Below are 15239 nucleotides of genomic sequence, written 5' to 3'. Positions count from 1 at the left end.
TCTCCTCTAACTTTTATAGTTTTTGTCTAATCCAATTACATAATTTATCTGGATTTATTTTGTGTGTACCATTCAAGAAATGGCTCTAACCTTAAATTTTTAAATGCTCTTTATTGAATAATCCATGCTTTGGCATACTGATAAAATGACACTTTTATCATGTAATGTATTTATGAATACTCTTCTATTCCTTTCATCTGTTAATTCCTCTGATGATACTATTCTGCCTAAATTAGTATAGTTTATTGGAACCCTTGAAATCTGGTAGAGGAAGTCCCCAAAAGTTCTTATTTTTTCAGTTTTCCTAGCTAACCTTATGTACTTTCTCTTTCAAAGGGGATTTATTTATTTATTTATTTATTTATTTATTTATTTATTTATTTATGTATTCTTAAAAGAGTGATACTTTCATTGCTCTACCAACTATAAAACGTACAGATACAATTTTACTCTTTTTAGAGACCAGGTTCAGGATTACTGAATGAGTTTCACAAAAGAAGAGATTTAAGCAGGGCTTAATGATAGTAGCACAACCATTGTCTGGGATTGGCAATTCTAGATGGCATGACATTTCACTGCATACTTGGTGAATAACTCCAGATAGGAAAGTTAAACAATAAGGCATCTTTGTTTCATATTTGTAGTATGGATGCAAAAAGCATAGACCATCTTTCAAGGAAGAAGATAATTAATACTAAAAATGCTTATTAAATATTAGCAATTTGGAACAGTTTTAATGTTTGGAGAAGAAATCTTTTATTTATCCAGACAGTTTGCTCAGAGAGAATTGAAATGTTCATCACATCAAACATTTAATAAGGCTTAAATAGAAAAATTCACTTGAGTCTTTCATTTAGGATTAAAGTATATGTAGTTTATAATGCAAATTTATATGAAAAGTTACATAATGATTTGTGCTTAGAAAAAAATGATTTTAAAATTATCTCATTTTCTTTATTGTGTACGCATCATAACAAACACTGCTGACCAAATTAAAAGTAAAAGCTGATTTCGGTGATGGATATATCAAATCGTTTTTAAATTAGATTGTTAAGATCCATAAAACAGTCTGTTGGGATTTTAATTGGCATGCAGTGAATTTAGAGATCATTATGGAGAGAATCTATATCTTTAGGATGTCAGTTTCTCCTCTCTGAAATATAAATTATATCTTCATTTATTTGTTGTGGTTTCAAATATTCATATTAATCTTGCTCAGTGTTAGTTTGGTTTACTCATCACAGTTCTGTAATTTTTTTTCATTCTTAATAGGAAATGTTTGTTGGGTACCTGTCACATGCTAGTCATGTGACTCTTCTAAGTTACTAGGGATACAGGATTGAACAAAACAAAGCCCCTGCCTTTATCAAGCTTATATTCTAATAAGAAGGCTTCAGGCAATCGAAAAATAAGTAAGTACGTAATGTCAGTTATAAACAGTAAAAGAAACTAATAAGCAGGAGAATGGAGGGTAAGGTATGTGGTGATTAAAGCAAAGATTTTCAAAACTCACTTATCTTTGTTTTTTCCTATTCCCCCCACCCCATATTTTAATCATGGTTATTGTGGTTATAATTAAGATATTCTAAAGCTCTCTATTTAGGAAGGCATAATGTAAATTGAGATTATTAACTTAGATGACAAAAATTTATGTCTCTAAAGGCATAATACCTGTTTGTTTTTCCCATATGAAATCATTTCAGTCAGATTTCATTTAGGTTTAAAGAAATGTAAAAAGAAAATATTTTTCCCAAAATATAATGAGAACATGTATATGATCTTGGTTCATCTGTCTGATTTCTTTTTATTCAATTCAACAAAGTTCTGTTGGAGGCACTAGAGGATATAAGTAAGACACTGTCTGTCCCCTTAGGAAGTCTCAGGATCTGGTGAGAATTCAGAAGCAGTTAGAGAACTTTGATGCATATCCGAGAATAATATATTCCTAGCTCATCGACCTTTAATCAATTAAGACTGTGAATTTTTAAAAAAAAATGAATGAAAAGTGATAAATGATGTATGTATAAACCAAATACTGTTAAGACTAGCAGAGAAAATAAGTTTTCATAACTAAGGGATAAAGAAAAGCTTGCTAAAAGAGGTGATGTTTGGTCTTGATTGAGAAAGATGAATGAGTAGGGAAGGACGTTTTGAGAACTTTGTGGAGAAGAGGCATAAAGGCAGAAACTGTGTGGTTTGTTCTGAATAAAGCAAGTCCATGTGGCTATATAACTGAGAGTGAGTTGAGGGTGAGAGTGTTGGAAACAGAAAATATGGCTGAAAAAGCAAATTAGGGCCACAGTATGAGAGCCACACATGCTATGCTGGAGTGTCAGATTATTATTCGGTGGGAGACACGATATGCTTTGTTTCATAAAAACATTTCTTGTGTATTGGTTCAATGCAAAGGAATTGCATACACTCATCTGCATTTCTGAAAGGTAGTAACTTTTGGCATTATAGTGGATAGATTGACATGGAGCCAGATCAGGGATAGAGAGAATAGTTAGAAAATAGTTATGAAAGTTCAGATCAAGAATACATTGGAAAAGAACACGAGGAGGAGAATAAACAATAAATAACCTATGTAGTAAATTAAAAAGAGAATCAGGAGAAACCCCATTAAAAGGTGAGATTTTAGCAAAGATTTGGCAAAGGTAGTTGAGTTACCAAGTGAATAACTGGGGGAAAATCATTCCACACAAGGGAACAAACCGGCGTATTTGAGGAATAGCAAGAAGCCAGAGTGAAGGTAAGAAAGAGTAGAAGGAGAGGAGCTCAGAGAGGCAATAGCTCTGGCTAGACAATACTGAGCATGTAGAACTGCATAGGATATTACAGGCCTAATTCTAAGTGAAATGAGAATCAGGAAGTTAACAGTAAGTAGATGCCTTGGTATGCATCAAATAGAGTAATTTGAAATGAATTTATTTACAAAGGGGCTATTTACAAAGAAATGCATTTAGGAGAATTGTGGGGTGTAGTATAGAAATCTAGGGCTTACAACAGAAAATTCCAAAGCTTTGAGATAGGTATTTTACCAGTTGAGGGAACTAAAAATTTTACAAAAGGCTGAAACAGAGAATAACGTATGAAATGAAGACAGAAAGGTAGACATGAGCAGATCACATTAAGGAACAGTCTTAATTTTTTTAAGTTTTTGTTTAAATTCCAGTTAGTTAACATTACAATGTATATAGTAATTACATTACATTGTAATACATTACAGTGTATACAGGTATACAGTCTAGTGATTGAACACATAAGACCTGTGCTCATCACAAGTGCCCTCCCTAATCCTCATCACCTATTTAACCCATCGCCCCCAATCCACCTCCATTCTGGTAACCATCAGTTTGTTCTCTATAGTTAAGAGTCTGTTTCTTGGTTTTCTATCTGAAAGCATAAGAAGGATGTGTTAAACCAGGAAATGAACGGATGAGGTTTATATTCTAAAAGATCACCTTGCAATATTGAAACTGAGGTAAAAAGGAACAAGAGTGTGTGTTGTTAGCCAATCAAGAGGCCTTCGTAGCAATTTCATCATATGGTAGTTTGGGATAGTGGAAATAGAGAATATGAATGGATTTGAGGAGTATTCAGGAGAAAAATAAACTGGAATTTCTAAAACAGGCTATGTATGAGGAAGTATCTGAGAAGATTCCTGAATTTTTTGACATGTAAATGAATAAACGTCGATGCCAGTCATGGAAATAGGAAACTTTAGGATATCTGGTTTTGTATCATTCAGTTATTTAGATTTTGGACATGTTGATTATCAAATGCCAATGAAATACCTATTTGGAGGTAATAGTTAAGCTATTGGTGATGTAGAATTAGATCTTAGAGAAGAAGTTGGAAACATAATTTAGGAATTGGATTAGGTTGAATAGTGTCTTTCATAAAGTCTTGTCGACCCAGAACCTCAGAATGTGATCTTATTTAGAAATAGGGTATTTATAGATGTAATTAGTTGAGATGAGGTCATACTGGAATAGGGTGGACCTTAATTCCAATGGTGAGTGACCTTATAAGAAGAGGGAGGATACACAGAGACACAGAGGAGACAGCCATGTGAAAACAGAGGCAGAAACTGGAATAGTACAGCTACAAGCCAAGGTTGCCGGCAACTGCCAGAAGCTAAGAAGGGGGCAAGGAAAGGATTCTTCCCCTGGAGCCTTCCTAGAGAGCGTGGCCTTGATTTCAGACTTCTAGCTTCCAGAACTGCAAGAGAATACCTTCCTGTTTTAAGCTACCAAATATGTGGTAATTTGTTACAGTAGCCCAAAGAAATTAATACATGGGTCGTTAGTATATATTGAGGTATAGGTAAGATATAGGTATACTAGGGAAAGTATAGAGAAGGGGTTACACACTGACTCTCACTGATAGTCCCCTCAGACTCATTTTGGGCAATTTTGACAGTTACATTATGGCCAGATTGTATTATAGCATTAAGCCTGAGCAAATGAGATACTTGGTTACCAAACAAGTTGAAATTATTACCTATTTTATTCTATCTAGCTGCTTCATACATTTATTTACCAACTGTAAGTATTAGAGTTTGTGAATCCTTCAAAAAAGTTTAAAGGGAGATAGGATTAATTCTTATGAACATTCAGTAGACAGAAAATGACAAACTATCAGGGGATAGGAAGAGCGTTAGGCCACAAATAAGAGAGCATGGTATCATGGAACCAGAGGGAGAGAGTATTATAAGGAAGGAGTATCGGACCCTCCTGAAAATCCACAGTAAGAAAAATACCCATTAGGTTTGGTCTCATAGATGCTAGTGAGATAAACAAGAGCTATTGGAGTGACATGGTTAGATGTATCTATTTTAGAAAGATAATGTTACTTTTAATACAAAGGATGAACAAGACTAAAGGAAAAGAAAAAAAGATTTATTAAGTATTGCATTTACCCAGTCAAGAGCTAATGAAGATTGAAAATGAAAAGGAGGTATAATTAAGAGGTTGTATATATAAGAGCTTGAGGCTTAAAGGAAAAAAATAATAAAAGATGGTTCTCAAGTTCAAACTTGCTTAATTCAGGGGATAATAATATTATTAACACAGGAAGGAAGACTAGTAGAATCTCTCCTTTTATGAGATTAATGGATTTCTAAAGCCAACAAAGAAGAAATGGGATAGAAGAAAACAACAAAAACAAGAGACTTCATCTATTCCAAAATTATCATTTAAAGATAGCATGGAAGTGAGCCTAGAGAAAAGCAGCTGATAAGGGCAGTTAGAGTTCAGTTTGACTAGATTTGAATGTATGAACACAGTTAAATAGGAGATTGATACATAACTATAGAAACAGCGAACTCTGGGACTTTGATTCAGGACATAGAAGTGAGCCTCCTGCTTCACTGCAGTCAGACTGAAGCTGGTGAAATAGATTCCAAAGATAATATTGAACTTATACGTGAAAGGCTCTGTTTGAGTTTGAGGATGTCCTGCCTCCGTATCAGTTGTTTGCACTTACTCTTAAAAAATGAGCAGAGCTGTGAGGCCACCATGACCTCAATCACAGAGGAAACTGATGTAGCTTCAGAAAACTTGAAGGAGATTCCACAACCACCAGATGTCCAAAGGAGGCAGGCTTTGATGGACCAAGGCTGGCAATTCCTATTATCTATAAAGCCTAGAATGCTTTGGCTAGAGATTCAGGGAGCCATATATATCAAGTAAGACTGCCCTTCTGCCTTCATAGTTCGGTAGGGTTAGAGAGGGAGCTCCTTTATGTACAAAAAGTACTCTTCTGTAAGCTGTTTTTGTGGTGGGAAAAAGTAGCTTTGTGAGCCATTAGGAACACCATAGCTCTTCTCAACACTCATCATCTTCATCAGCACAAGTTAGTGAACATGCAATAAGACCATCTTTTTTGTTTTGTTTTGTTTTGTTTTGTTTTGTTTTGTTTTGTTTGCAGTAAGACCACCCTTTACTAGCCTCCACCCTTTACTAGCCTTCTTCCTTTGGTTATAGGAAGAAAAAAAAACTGACTTAATTCTTTCATTTAGTCTCAGTAAAGTCTCAGTAAAGTTGTAAAGCCTTAAAAAAACCTCAAACTGCTATTTCAAGTCATCTTGGAAATAGAAGTAGTCCAAGGGTCCCCGGGACCTGGATTGGCTTCAAGGGCTCCACAAGTCCTGTGCATTTGTAATTGAAATTGTTTATATAGCTTGGTGGTTAAGAGCATGGCCTCTGGAGACAAATTGCCTACCTTTAAATCCTACCCCACTATGTGGTAGATTTTGCAATTTAGGCAATTTACTTAACCTGCCTGTGCTTAGTTTCCCTAGCTAAACCATGAGAATAACAGTGTACCTACTTCATAGAGTTGCTGTAGAGACTAAAGCTTAAATACACTTACGGCATTTACAATAGAGCCTCATAATATACAGTGCTATATAAACACTAGTAGTAGTATTATTTATATTCCCAAGGGAAGGTCTTTATCTTCCAATTAGTTATCAGTAAGGTCTATTACAAATCTTAATTTATGTACTGAAAGAAACCACTTTCACAGGCTTATGATCTGCATGAAATTTAGTGAAAATAAAATTCACTAAATTATTTTGATTAAAACAGTGAATAAAATTCACTGTTTTAATCAAAAGTCATCTGATCCTTCATAACAGAGAAATTTACTTAGTGGAATTTACTTCAACAATATTTTCTTTTAAAGCATTTTTTTGTTTTGTTTTAAAGGTTCTAATTCTATCTTTACTTTTAACCTAATAAAAATTTTGTACTTTTTTAATTGTCATAGCCTTGATAAAATTTAAGCTCTTATTTTTCAAGCTTCAATTTAAAAAAGAAATGTGTTTTCCTTTTCAAAATACCTGTGTAATTCATACTTCTGCAGTAAGGGTTTTAGCATCAGCAAATTGCATATGCAACTCTGTAAGTGAGTTGGGCAAAAGATATGTGTGATTAAGCAGTGAATGTTGATTTTGTTGTTGTTACTTAAACCATATATGCAACTGAGCCAAATTGGATCACAATTGAAAATATTGCAGCTTTTCAATGTAATGAAGAAAGAAGAGCTTATACAGCTGTTCTTTTTCTGGAAAGTGAATATAGTGGCTGAAAAAAAATTGAGGCTTCATCATTATTAGGGATGAATTAATATTGTTCTACAGGAAATTACCAAATGTCATTTAACAAATCTTTTTTTTTTTTTTAAGAAGGTCAAGTCAGCAGTAAATATCCAGTATCTCATTACTTATTTCCTAAGTTGTACTGAACATGAAGAATACTTCCATTTTAAATTGCTTTTGCTAAATCTTAGAAAGATAGTTTTGGCAAATTGGTTAATATCAAACCTAAAAGCTTAAACACAAAACAGCTATTGTTGAAAATACCACTTTCATAACATTAATATGCTTTCAATTAACAGATTGGAATGAATGTTAAACATTACTACCTCTATGTTTAACTGCTATATGACTCTCAATGACTGCTTTTCTTTCTCAATAGATTGTTTACTTTAACTGAAAAAGGAAGAATCTTATTTAAATAATCCATATTTTTTCCCTCTCTGCAGAAAGTACCCAAGAAAAGTGGGGATTTCCAATGTGCCAGTATTTAAAGGAAGAGAGATGGTGCTGTGGTCGTAATGCCAGAATGTCAGCATGTTTGGTATGATTATATTTCTTTCTGGACTAAGGGCTTTATCCAGATGTTGCAAAATTTATTATTGTTGGCTAATATCATGAATTAAATGCCAAGTTTTACAGAGCATCATTATTAGTGCTTTTGTGCATTGCAAATTTTGAGAAAAAAATGACTTGCCCTTCCAACATTATCTACTACTTTACACACATTGTGGTAACAATTTATAGTTGTACTTTTTACATATAATTTTTATATATAATTACTTTAATTTTCATATAAAATGTATCAACTACCAAGTATTAAATACAGAATCAGTTCAGTGCTTTTATTCATAGTTCTATGGTGTGTTTATGTGTGTTTGTAGATCATTTGGTCTCTTAATTTCTTACAGAATGGGAAAAATATTAATAAGCCACCTACGATATGAAGTAGCTAATTAAATAAAACCTTTAATGTGCCTGATTTGGCTAGTGTCATTAAACCTAGATAACTTTAACCTGTGATATTCTCTGTTCATGGTGCTATGTTAGTTTACAAAGGATAGATGCAAGTTAAAAAGTGTAAGTTATTTTTTTTGTTAGAAATTTAAAATATAGTTGATTAAATAATGTGTTTAATGTCCAAGCCCAAGATAAATTAATTATTCTATGGCCGTTATTTCTATGCCAGTTACACAGCAATATAAAAAATAGTACACCAGTGCTCTAGGTCATGTATCCTAGAATTACTTTAGAAATCAGTTTATGCTCAAATAATTTTTGTAAATCTTCTTAAATTGCTTTTCTTGGAAATTGTCTTGTTTTTTCATTATATCTGTTAGTGATATATGTTTCAGGGTCATGTTCAAATGGACAGGTAATTCTTGGAATGACTTGGTCCTAAGAGTCCTGGCAGCCAGGGTTATACCATCCAGACAAGAAATTAAAAGAGTTGTTCCTCAAGAATCTGACTAGCCTGAGAAAAAAGACCTGATGATGATTTGGCATCAGAGATTCTAAAATAAAGCAGGACCTTTATAATGAAGCCCACAATTAACAGTCCTCACTCATAAGCACATTACTTCTAATCAGTTTTATGATATTCTCATTTTAATTACCAGCAAACAGCCAAGAATCACTAGATGTCTCTTAAAGAAAGTCTCATGTGAAAGAACAAAGGTCAGATAAACAGAAGAAAAGAAACTTGGAGAAAATGGAGACTATACAAAATAAACTAAAGTAAAATAACTATTAATTAATATCTTTTAGATAAAAGGATATACTGCATTCACAAACAAAAATATTTGCTATAAAAATAAACATTCAAAGAAGCAAAAAGAAGCATTTTTGAAAAATAAATTTCAGAATATAGAATGTATAGACCACATTGTACTTAACAACTTTTCCTGACCAACGTCAGCTTCCTATGGAATACCCCTCTCCTTGGCTCCATCCCATTCCCTGGCTACTTTGGCTTTTTTATTGGATGCCAAGGAACATTTTTTTGGTACATATTTTTATTGCCTTTTGCTCCATAACTGACCTTTTCCACCAATAAGGCCTCAGGGGTTAAAAAGAGAAAAAGAGACCTTTCTGGTGACACTTTTGAGATAAATTGTTAATGGTACTAACCAGAGATAAGATTTTAATTAGATTAGCACAATCTTGTCAACATACTTTAACTCTGATAAAACTGCAAAATATTTCAGATTAGTATGAAAGGAACACTTGGTTTATTTTCTTCATTATCTTTATTGGCCAAGAAAAATACTGATGTTTATAAGAAACTTTTTATCACCTACCTGGTTATCTTTTATTATGTCATCATAATTTATCATTTGTATTTCTCAAATCCCTTATCAGTAACACATACTAAAAGTAGTCTCGTGTTGACTACTTTTAACGAGTTATACTTATCTAAAAGCAGATACTTTTATTAACACCAATTTATTAAAGATTCTTGTTTCTTTGTTCAATTCAGCCTTTTAGCAAAAGCCATAACACAAAAATCTAATCTGAAATGAGCACAAACAGTACCATAAATGAAAATCAATGTTTTCTTCAATAATAAACTTATTCTGGGCTTGTTGCTGTTTAATTTAATATGAAAATTATGTAATAGCTTTCTTTTATATTCATACATCTGTGGTTCTAGATGATCAGTAAAAGTATGCCTCAAGTCAATGGAAAAATTGCAATTTTTTTCTTCAAACAATTTCTGTGAAGCAACTTTCTATACAGTGAACTCATTTTTCCACTAAAATCTTCATGGTGTGAGGGCAGGAAAAGCTAGTTAGGGTTCAAAGAACAAGTTTCTACTTCCTGCCCACTTGCTAACTAGCTATACAACTTGCAGCAAGTTACTTTACCTTGTTATTGAGTTTGTGCAGCTGCAAAAATTGTACTTACATAGGATAATTTGTAAATTATCTTTAGTTTTAGGAGTATATGATTTCAGCTATATCTAACAAGTAAACCAGTTAACATTCCTTAATGATAGTAATACTTTTAAATGTTTAAACTTAGATGTTATCACTTAATACTTTTAAATGTCTCTTTTATAAGCCCTTATACAGTGTGTTTATAAGTCTTATAAGGTAAGACTAAATATATGAGTAGTCTCATATTTTTTTCTCCTTATTTTTTCTCCAAAGGCTTTGGAACGGGTTGCAGTTGGCCAAGGGGTAAGTAGGAATGTTTACTCTAATGTAGCAGATGGACATGATAGTTTAAGTACTCTCATACTTGACCTGCTGATGAACTTAAAATCTGATGGCTTTTAATAAATAACATCTCTTCTTTCACCTCTTCATATTCAAATTAATACATTTTCTATAAGTTTACTTTAAAAGTGAACTTTCAGAAAGAGTAAATTAAATCTTTAAGCAAACTTCTACCTTGTATTCTTGTACTAATGTCTCATTTCTTTATAATATACGAAACAGTCTGTAAATATTTCTAAAAACTGCTATTGCTGTTAGGTTCTTATGATGGGCTTAGTTCAAGCAAAGATAAACAAGGTATAATATTCAGTTTATTTATTTTTTTTACATATAGTCCAAAACACATATTTTGTTATTGTTGTTGTACTTAGCTTTTTTCCTTATTTACTTGATTAGTCATTAGTTGAAATAGCCATATGGGTTTGAACATATAAACAAGTTAAATGTACCCCCCAAATATCCATATAATTGTCTTATTCTCTACCTTATGATTTATGACACATATTAGGAATTTGTAAAAAAAAAAAAAATTGAATTCTTTTCAAGCTTTTCATAAGATTTCTCTCATTAGATCGAAATTTTAGAAATCTCTTTTTTGCTTTTTTTTCAAGGAACATTAGTATGTCAATTTGAATTTTTAAAAATAATAATAATTTGAAAATGATAATAACAAATATCGTTTACTGAGTTTTTATTCTGGGCCAGGCATAATGCTTAGAACATTTTTTAAAAATGTATTCATTGTACCTATCTAAAAGTTGATAAAAACTGATCTTTTAAAGGTATTAGAGCATATTTACTCTCAAACTCCTAGTTTGCAGTTAACAGCTATATTGCATATCAACCTAATGGTTTCCTAGAGATATGGAAGAGGAAAGAGCCTTTATCATAATAATGTTCCTGTGCATTTTTGTGGTGTTTTTCAATTTCCCAAGTGCTTACTAATGTTTATAGTCAATCTTACAAGTTGGGTATTATCCCAAACTTACATGAGAACGTGATACACAGCAGAAGTTTAATAGTACATTCTAGCTCCCTTAATTGCAGAGTACTGATGTCCAGCTTAGTGCCCTCTCTGCTGGACCTATAAAATGCATGCCTGAGGTAATATTCTTTAAGGGTGTGCTCTTTTTGCTCCCTCCCATTTAAAATGCATTAAAATGTTAAGCTGATTTATCACTTGTATAAGAAAGAAAGTAACTCTGAGCCACATCCAGTTTATTCTTGGAATAGTCAAACACATAGTACCGGGGAGATGTTGATTCCCTTCCCACTTGCCCCCAGTCTGTATTTACTAGGATGGATAGTTCTAGTTATTCTAGGAATGCACATTTGAAGGCACTTCATAACTCTTTTCCATTTCTCTTAGGAAACAGCTGTAAAGTTCTCATTTACTCAAGTTAACTTGGGAATGATGATTTATTCTATCCTGTTATTTCTGTATGCATTTCTGTATGATCTCTTGTTTAAATGCATTTCTCGGGGTTTCTTTGTCATCTTCAACAGTTTTTAATAATATAAATATACATTTATTTCTAAATTATCCTGATACCATTTATATAATTTTTCTCAAAGGCAAAAACTCTTAAAGAGTTTTTTGGTTTTTGTTTTTAGAAAGAGGAAAAAAAAGAAAGTGGAGGGAGGGAGAGAGGGAGAGAAAGAATCCTTAAGCAGATTCCCCCCTGAGCATGGAGCCCAACACTGACAACGGGGTTCAATCTCAGGACCCTGAGATCATGACTTGAGCCGAAGTTAAGAGTCAGCCCCTTATCTGACTGAGCCACCCAGGCACCACATATTTTTAAGAGTTTTTTTTTTCCCTAAATGGAAGTACATAATAAAAACTAATGATACCTCATCCCTGCCCACGTATCCTAGAGGCAAAATAGCATCGTGGCTTGGTACAGAGACATCAGAGCTAGGCTTCTTCAGTGCAAATACTGGCTCAACTATTTTTAGGATTTCATATAAAATTAAACTTCCTACCTATTTTATAGCTAACCAAATAAAAAGTTAAAAACTTTGTTAGCCATTTATAAAACTAATACTAACATTTTACTTCATATAATAATATATTTCCCAGAATGCCTTGAATTTCAGTAGGACAATAAGTGTTAATATGTGAAAGGAGATTTCAGAATTTTTGTGAGAGAATGGAAAGGATTTGGGGAGAAGTGAGGGACAGATGATAGAGATTTTTGGTACTGCAAAAAAGAATTACTCAAGATGAGAAAATGCTAAATGAAAAATATATCCAGAGATGGGAAATTTGGAATGAAATGTTTTTGAGCAGTCTTCTAGAAAGAAAATTTAGAAATCAGAGTTTGTCTTAAGTCAAGGAGTTGTATTTAGAAAGAGGTTTTATATAAAAGTGTTTCTTTTGAAGGTTATAAATTTACTGTGAGTACTCAAATATGTACGTATGTCTGTTTCTAGTGCATTATTTTAGGAGCCAGATTGGGGTCTTTGGTATTCCTAAGATCATTTCCAACTAGAATCACCCTTCTTGGTATTTCTTCCATCTAGAAAGGATATCACATGTGTTCTTTCCAAGTGTTCTGTCAAGATCCTGCAAGTCAGATGTTGTCCAGTGACTTAAGACAATGCCATTAGGTGAAGACCCAAGAAATAATGGTTGGCCCTTAACTCCCAACATGTGTTTTTGTGTAGTTTCAGCATCCATAGTGTAGGAACTTGAGGTCAGATGAGGAGAGGAGCAGTAGTTAAGTTTTCTGTCTGAGCACACAGGCAAGATTTTGTTTTGTGCTAAACTCCATCTGAATCCAAATATATTTCAGTTAAAAACAGATGAAAATAACAATTCTGTGCTCTGAAGGAGAATAGAAGTTACAAAAGGATAGCTCAATATATCCAGTCTACTGAACTCTGTCTTTAAAACTTTACCAGTCATTGCAGTTTTGAGTTTTCACCTTACTAGACTTCTCAGAACTACTCAGTGTTGTTGGCCTCCCTCCACTCTGGCTCATTTTTCTTCTTCTTCTTCTTCTTTTTTTTTTTTTTTTTCATAATAACTTTGGAGCACGGATGTTGCTGATAATATTTTGTATTTTGTGTTGGATTTATTTATACTCTCAGTATTAAGAGGTCTTTGAGGATATGGGTAGAGTCTGGGTGATTTTTATAGTTTCTTAGTTTGAGTACCACTTCCATTTTTTTAGTGAAGTGTTTTCTTTTATGTATAGTACATTTTTTTTACCTTCTACTTCTTTGAAATTATCATTTTTTCACTGGAACCTCTCTCCAGCCATACCTTCTTTCCTTTGGAAAACCATCATGGACACCTGATCCTATGTCCTTTCCAAAGGACAAAAAACATGCCCTTTTCAACTCTACAGTAGCCAACGCCATGATCCTTCAGACTAAAGACATATTTTTAAAATGTCTTAGTTAGAATAGAACCTTCTCTTTCCAGGTTTGAGTCTTAAGTGATATTATTTCTGTTCACTGTCATTAGGACAAATCCATGTTCTCTTCTCTTTTGCATGTATTACACCTGACTGCTCTCTTGTAGGCTCCAAAGCTGATTTGGCTGGTCATGAAAGTTTATTTCTACATTTTTAACTGAACAGCACTCTTTTTGGGACATTAGCTCATTTTTCTTTGATTTTGCATTTTTGTCCTCATTCATTACCATTTCTTTTATAGTTTCTTCTATTTTCATGCAGAATTACTTTCTCAGTGAGTATTGGCCTCAGGGTAACAATTGAACTTAGTATGGAAAAATTTTTAAAGTGTCCTCTATGTTTTGTAACAAAGTCAGGTTTCTAACATTCACTGATGGGCCTGACTCTCTAGTATTGATTCAATTTGTGTTTTTTATTTTTATTTTTTGTGCTCATATATATATACATTTTTTTCAGCTGTCTACTCAATCACTCTTCTATCGAGCCGTCCTTCAGGATATTATTAAAGAATGTTATGGCATCACCAAATGGTATGAGAATTTTATTTTAATAAAATTAAAGTGAAGTGACTTTTAGCCCAGGTGAATTTATTCAGGATCATTGTTACTGATAGAAAAAGCTTTGAAATTGAGCATAATATCAGTAGTAACAAAGAAGTATGCAGCAACTGTTTCTTAGATTAATCATTATTAAACTGAGGGCTCTAACTATCCTTTTTGTGCTGAAGAGTTAGTATAACTAACTCTGGTCTGTGTCGATTGTAATTCAGAATTTGAGAAGTATTGAAGGGTTACATATAAGTAATTCAGTAAATATAATACTATCATATGAGCAAGAGTTGTATTTGAAATGTTTCACAACTAATACAGTCTAAACACTTAACTAATGAGAACAGAAATCGATCATAAACAATTGTAACCATTGTGATGCTGGTAAAATAGTAGCCCTGCCTGTTTTCTTTGTTTTCGTTTTCTTCCAAATAATTAATTGTGCAGACAGGCAGGGATAGGAGAATTTGTTCATAATATTGGTTCAGTAACTGCTGTAATCAAGCATACATTTGCAATTCTGGCAAGTTTCATGAATACCCTTTTGCTAATTATAATTTTAGGATTCTGATAACCATTTGGTTGTAATAGGATTATTCTTCAAGTTAAAATAGGACAATTTTAAAGTTCTCTAAAATGAATCCACACTTATTAACTGAGATAGAAACTATTTTTAGAGTAGTTGTTATTTCTCTGTAAGAGAGAAAATAACCTTTTTTTTTTTTTACTGATAGAAATTATAACATATAAATACCACATACACCATTGGTTTAAACTATCATTTCTGTTTAAATAACTCCCAAATCAATTGCAGACTCCATGCTCTTCTCCATATGTTTACCAATCTTCAAAATTGTCTATAAGTGAATTTCTCATGCTTTTCTGAAAACTAGCTCCCTCTCTTGAGTTCACAACAAGATACTAACCTTGTTGAAAAAAG

At 32.8% G+C, this 15239-nt stretch overlaps 1 protein-coding gene across 18 annotated transcripts in view; it reads left to right on the top strand.

Moving 5' to 3' along the window:
• Positions 1-15239, top strand: part of METTL25 (methyltransferase like 25) — a 150818-nt gene that overhangs the window by 54127 nt on the left and 81452 nt on the right. For all 18 annotated transcript variants that reach the window (XR_005985343.1, XR_005985344.1, XR_005985340.1 and 15 more), the window contains 3 exons: positions 7555-7649; positions 10258-10287; positions 14208-14281. Coding sequence is in view for 1 of the 18 variants with exons in the window: in XM_041739210.1 (XP_041595144.1) it covers positions 7555-7649; positions 10258-10287; positions 14208-14281 (199 nt within the window). In the remaining 17 variants the exon portion in view is untranslated. The remainder of the gene's footprint in view (positions 1-7554; positions 7650-10257; positions 10288-14207; positions 14282-15239) is intronic.

Source organism: Vulpes lagopus, chromosome 23, assembly GCF_018345385.1.
Source record: "Vulpes lagopus strain Blue_001 chromosome 23, ASM1834538v1, whole genome shotgun sequence".
In the NCBI taxonomy this organism is placed as follows: domain Eukaryota; kingdom Metazoa; phylum Chordata; class Mammalia; order Carnivora; family Canidae; genus Vulpes; species Vulpes lagopus.
The sequence above is the reverse complement of the archived record's forward strand: the minus strand, read 5'-3'. Positions and strand labels throughout refer to the sequence as shown.